Source organism: Saccostrea cucullata, unplaced genomic scaffold, assembly GCF_032062105.1.
Source record: "Saccostrea cucullata isolate Sc308-1 unplaced genomic scaffold, CSIRO_AGI_Scuc_v1 ctg4330, whole genome shotgun sequence".
Classification (NCBI taxonomy): domain Eukaryota; kingdom Metazoa; phylum Mollusca; class Bivalvia; order Ostreida; family Ostreidae; genus Saccostrea; species Saccostrea cuccullata.
This window is the reverse complement of record NW_026937763.1, coordinates 49,820-56,195: the sequence shown is the minus strand read 5'-3', so window position 1 is coordinate 56,195 and position 6,376 is coordinate 49,820. Positions and strand designations below refer to the sequence as shown.

Below are 6,376 nucleotides of genomic sequence, written 5' to 3'. Positions count from 1 at the left end.
TCAATGACTTTCTTCTGATCGGCCGTGCAACTTGCCACGTTCCATATCGAAAATAAACAAGTCCTCCTTTATTGGTTCATCCACATATATCACGCTAATCTCAAAGGCTTCTAAGATTCCTATGCTTTGATTTGTTATAAGACTTTCTCCTGAAAACATCCTTTGTTTTAGTCCTAACAATAAGTGACAACAAACATCAAGTATGACAGAGGAAATTCGTTTCCGAGTGAATGCTTAGCATCGCTGGTTTAAATTCGCCTGTTTCAAACGCTTTGGTGACTCGCAAGAGTTATCTCCCTGTAAACGCAAACCTTACCTTAAGATATAACGGGATATCTATGCTACAGATGTAAAATATAGAGCTCTAAATATAAATTTACCTGTAAAGGTGCTCTGTATTACGTGTAAACAAGTCATAATGTATTTGTCTCCCATACGGAATCCTGTTCCTGTAGGATGCCCGTCAATGAAAATCATTCCAACACTTCTGCTGACTTCAGCTTTAAGCTCACTTGTCATCACATCTCTCTGAAACGTTGTCTTGGAAAAGGGATACAGTGGTCCTGTCTTCGGTAAATTTGTCTTCGGCTATATAAAGTATATCAAATTATTGTATTGTATTATATTAGATGTATTATTGTATAATTGAAACTTAAGATAAAAGTCACCAGATAGTCTTCCACATTTGTTGCATATTTCTATGTTTTTTTATGTATAGACGATAAGAGCTAACTTAAAAGTGAAGATAACAAACAGATCGTTCTAAAAAATCTAGGGTTATGGTTAGGCTGTGGAGTAGCATCCATTGTTAATGGGTCATACCCGCCATACATGTATGTATTGATGAGATAGGCGAACTTTCCGAAGTCAATTCTGTACAAAAATAAGGACCTTGTTTTAATTCTGACTATGACATGAAATATATGGAGATATCGAACTGTATTTTAAACTTAGGAGCAGAGCAAACACGGACCTCCAAAACATCAGAAGTTTGACAAGGTGTTATTGAGAAGTGAGCAACGCTATTGACAAGTCGCACCCGCCGTGTGTTCCTTGTCATGATCAGGAAAAACAGAAAATCTTACTATAATTTAGATATATAATAGCATAACATTTACTATGAAAATCGTCAGTCAATGTTTGTCGTAAAGATAAATTGTGTTTGCTGACAAAATCATTGTATCGACTATAGAACTTATGGAATGAAGACTTAAAATAAGACTAATACAGGTATTCTTTTTTCAGCATGCTAGATAAAGTTAAAGTATCTCCTCGGTTCACTATATAGAAACCATTATATGAAAAGCACAATTCCCCTTAAGAATTTGTAGAATAATATGGTCTGAATTTCAATACAATTCTGTTTTATATCATAACTCATTCAAATAAATTAAATAGTATAAACGTAACTGAAAACAAAATTATCATTTTTATTCACGAAGTGTGAAGAAAAATTTTATACAATAACCTCTGAATCTGTTGAAATATTTAAATAATTCCACTCCTGCGCTGAACTCTTTATGTGTGAATGGCATTGCGAAGGCTTTGATTCCTCCTTGGAAAAAGAAGAGACATATTAGCTTTGTTAAATATCTTGGGTTTTTTTCTCTCTCTATTTCTCATTCATGTTTTTTGGAAAAGTTTTTATAATCATCGTTTTTTACCATGGATTATTAAAACCATCATCTGAATTTGATATTTAAAGGAGAAGGGTGGAGACACAGGAAGCTTAAGGAATGTTGATTATACAGAAAATCATTTCAATATATATATTATTAATATAACTGAAAATAAGTATTCATGCTGAAATATTCAAAACATTGTTTACATTAAGGTCACGAACTATTGTTATGTAATTTCCTACTTTTTTCTCTGTTTCCTGTTTCCAGAATCGCAGAGTACTGTAAACGTTAATTTCGTGTTTTTCATCAATGGGACAGCTGCATTGGATCGTTTCATTTTCTATTTCGAACAATTCACTCTCAGGAATAAATGACGGATCCTTTTCATTGCATATAATGTTTTGACATTTGAAGCCTCTTTGAAAATTTTTCTTTTCAGCAAAGGTTTTTGTGAGTTCTGATAGTCCAAATTCAATATCATTTCCGATTTTATGGCATACTTGAGATTCTAGTGGTAAAGGAGCAATACGCATGACTTGCAGCTGTATGTCATCATCACATATACCAAGAATAAAAGTGTGATGTTGATGTTCAAACACTGCGGCCGTATGATAGAGACATTGACTGTCTTTATCACAGGCAACACGCCATCCGAGGAAACTCATGCAATAAGCCACAAGCCGATAAAACACAAACGTGGCAAAGGAGTCGAATCGAAAACATAAGATTGACGAATAACTCCAATTTTTTTCAAAGATGTCTTTTTTGAAGGGTTTACTGTTCATGCATGGGACATACCAAGACATTTCAGTTTTCTTGTCACTTATAATGACAAGCATTCGCAGCCTCTCCATATAAGACATAAGCTCAACTTTGTGTTTAACATACAATGGTTCCTCTTTCCAAAGAGCATCGAGAAGTGTTTCCTTTAGTTCCCCTGTCTCGTTGAAACATTCCCATTCTTTAATATATCTTCTTTTACAGTCTGTGGTGACGTGATTCTTATCAGCAATAATTCTGCTGAATGCATTAGAGAACCATTGTATTCCAAGAATAACATGTTTATTTAGTCCTTTTTCGTCGAAATAGATAAGAATTCCATGTGCATGAAAAAATATTAAGAAATCAAAAATTTCATTTGTTTTCAATTGGTATTCTTCAGGAATTTCATTATTGACTTTTTCGATTTCATCAGTGGACAGCAGCGGCTGCCTTAGTTTTTTCAAATAATGTTCAAGTAAAGCCCAGGAAGACGGAACTTCAATCTTTGTGTCTAATTTACGAGATACTATGTCTGCAATTGCAGATTTTATGGACTGTAGAGAATTCTTACATCCTTTGTTCATTTCTTTTTGTCCAATTGCAAATTCATTTCCATCAATAGACTTGTAGAGCCATGATTTGTCTTCTTCTGGAACGGCACGCCAAAAGCTCTCAAAGAATTTTTCTATTTCCTGATTGAAATTTAAAAAAATATTATTTTAATGTTCATTTTATTTCTTTTTAAGTATACTTTACTTTTAAATCCATGACTCACTTAAAATATATCTTAAGAAAAAGTGGTACCAAATATTAACTGAACAAACACTCTCTGATGAAACATATTGGTGTCTGTATTTCATTTATGTTATATAAAACATTTGACGTGACAAAATTACAAAAGATTAGTGATCAACATACGGAGTATTATTTATGCTCCGTTGTAAGTTGATCTGCTTGCAATAATCAAAAAAATTAATTTCGACTCCGTACAACACGTAGAAACAAAAGTTGACTGTAACTTTAGATTTTAAAAACCACCAAGTAAAGAATGGGACAAAACGCCACGGACAGTAAAGATTAAATGTTTGTTAATTTAATTCATCCATTTCATAAATCAAACTAATTGAATTCGCTAAGTTTCTAAGGACTGGTATTGCAAAGAGTATTTAACTGATTAAAAAACTTCAATATTTATACGTGGGTTATTAATGTTTGAAATCTCATAAAAGTACAATGTTTAACTTATTTTACTCGTCAGAGTAAACACTTCATATTCTTTTTTGTAATTAATTTTAACCACTGGGGAAAAAGTATATACACGTATTAAATTTAATGGTAACAGTTTTTGGAAAACCATTAAAATATTCAAAAAGGCTAATTTGAAAGTTTAACTAGATCATGGGATAATGAAGGATATCGAGATAACGAACCGTATTCAATATCGAAGTCCATAAAACAATAGAAATTAGAAGCAGAGCAAACACGGACCTCCAAAATGTCAGAGATGGAATCACGTGTCATAGAGGAGTGCGCATCCCTTGCCGAACGGTCATGCCGTGTGCTCCTTGTCATGATCATGAAATAACAGAAAATCCATCGTCAATTCGGTGTATATATAATGGACAAACAATTAGTAAGAAAAACGTCAGTCAGCATTTGACTCAATGATAAATTGAATTTGAGATTTGAGACTTTGACTTTGAGATTGAATGCTGTTCGTTATCACCATATCCTTCCTTTGCTGATAAGGTAAGTGTATCGACCATAGAACATACGAAATGATGACTTGTTGATATTCTTGTTTCATAAACTTGTTTGTCAATAACTTACCTCGTTTTAGAAATTGTTCATACGTAGGACTCTTGCGTATCGAATCAAATGAGATATAAAAACCCCGTATGCAGTATATTGCTGCATAAGTAAGGGAAGCTGACGAAAGAAAAGTAAAAGTCATCACGTTTATCATAGAGCTCGGTTGTTAGATGACCATTAACGTCTTTTTCAAGTAAAATATCTAAGTATGAAACAGATGTGTCAGAGTCTGTGGAATCTTTTATCTGAAGCTCACCAGGAGATATCCTATATACATAGGAATGGAAATTACCACTGTTAATAGACAATTCGTCGTCGATATATCTAAATGTCGATTTAAAGGCCACTGCAAGTGTTTTCTTCTTTTCACGCACAGACTGAACACAAATTCTGCTTCATATGAATACAAAAACGGTCTGCCAATAACGAAGCTCAATTGGTACCCATGTAGAATAAGGGGGCAATACTGTGCCTTAATTAGAAAATTGATCCTATATTATACATTAGAAAACTGGATTTCACAGTTGTCTAAAATTATTTGTCGTCATTTGTGAAAAAAAATTATTATTTGGACTACTCCTTCAATTCAATAGATGGACATTACTAGACAAAGCATTTTTGGCATCTAACAACAAAACTACTTCGTTTGAAAATTTAACATAATCTGTACAGAATAATATAACTTTCATGACAAAGTAAAATTTCCATTTTTGTTTTGATTAATTTGTTATACTTTTTCTTACTTGACAAATATTTTTTGTAATGTTCATTATCATTTTGCACACGTATATTGGCAGATAATAATAAAAAGTCACAGAATAGTTCATGACTTACATCCTTTGTTTTGCCCTCTGCGTGTGTTGCTACTAGAAGTACTGAAGCATCAGAACCACCGAACGATTTGATGGAGTTGATCCAGTATCGTAAATAATCTGCAAATAGAATATGAAAGAAGTTATACATCCATCTGAGTTATAGAAACATTTCTATGTAGTTGTATAAAAAGGGTTTGCTAAAAACCACTCTAGTGACTCGCTTTTGAAGTTTACATAGTTTCCTAAGGTCGTCTTAATTCCTCATATTGCTCCAAACAGTACAACAGTAATTAAAATGAGGAAAAAACAATTGTATGAAAAAATGTTGTCAAAAACTCAAGAGAAAGAATGATCTTAATCTAGACAAAACACCTTTTTTGCTTGCAAGTCTTTTCGTTAAAATTTGAACATGTTCTGACCACGTTAGACATCTGTCAATGTAAACACCAAGAAGTTTCGCACAAGATACATTTTCAAGAAAAATACTGAGCTGTATACACTTCACGCTTTGTACCTCTCAAACCTTCAGTACTGTTCATTGTAATAAGTTTCGATAAAATTTCCTTCCATCACACATGATTTTTAAAATTTGTCAACGACTGTATTGCAAGTCTTAAACTCATATTCTAATAAATAAAGGAAGGTTATTAACAAATAAGATATAATTGAGATTTTAACCCATGGAAATTCCATTAGGTTGTTGGAAGACCTGGTCTCCAAAAATCACATAGATATTGTCAATAAGAAACTCAAGCATCTTTTAAATGTCAACATCAGATGACTTGTGTGTACAATCAGGATGCTTTTTTGCTAGCGCTCTCGAGCGCTAGCAACTACGTTGGTCCAAATTCCTTGAATACGCATGCTCGGCCGCCATGGCCGTGCATTCTGGGAAAACTGAAAACTATTACAGATAGACCGTGCGATAACAATTTCGTTGTATCATGTTGTAGCATGAAATAATTGTTTATTTATTGTGTAGCTTACACTTTAAAGATAACTTCATATTTATAATAATTCAAATTCTGTTTTTTTTTTTTTTTTTTTTTTTTTTTTGCTGACGGAAAAGCCCGAGTCATTATATGTTTGTTCTAAACAATGACAAGGGAGTTTTTTTTTGTTTGTTTGTTTGTTTGTTTGTTTGTTTGTTTGTTTGTTTTTTACACCTAAGCACAACCAAAGAAAGATTCTAATTTCTGATTGGTCAATTCAGCCAATCTTACAAATTCCAGAAACAGAAGCAAGAATTTACACTAAAAATAACGAATAAATCCACTATTTGTGTTAAAAAAAATTCTGATGTGTATGGCTTTTTATGGAAAGCCGTAGGGTACCCTCACATTATTATTATATTTTCCTATATAT

General features: G+C 32.8%; 1 protein-coding gene across 1 annotated transcript; it reads right to left on the bottom strand.

Annotated features, from left to right (window-relative positions):
• Positions 1–5,550, bottom strand: LOC134248794 (uncharacterized). The gene is made up of 6 exons (XM_062731175.1): positions 5,526–5,550; positions 5,031–5,128; positions 1,865–3,076; positions 1,469–1,555; positions 381–588; positions 1–173 (listed from the first exon to the last, which is right to left on the bottom strand). The coding sequence occupies exons 1-6, from the start codon at positions 5,548–5,550 to the stop codon at positions 1–3; spliced, it is 1,803 nt and encodes a 600-aa protein (XP_062587159.1).
• Between the last annotated feature and the right edge of the window lie 826 nt (positions 5,551–6,376).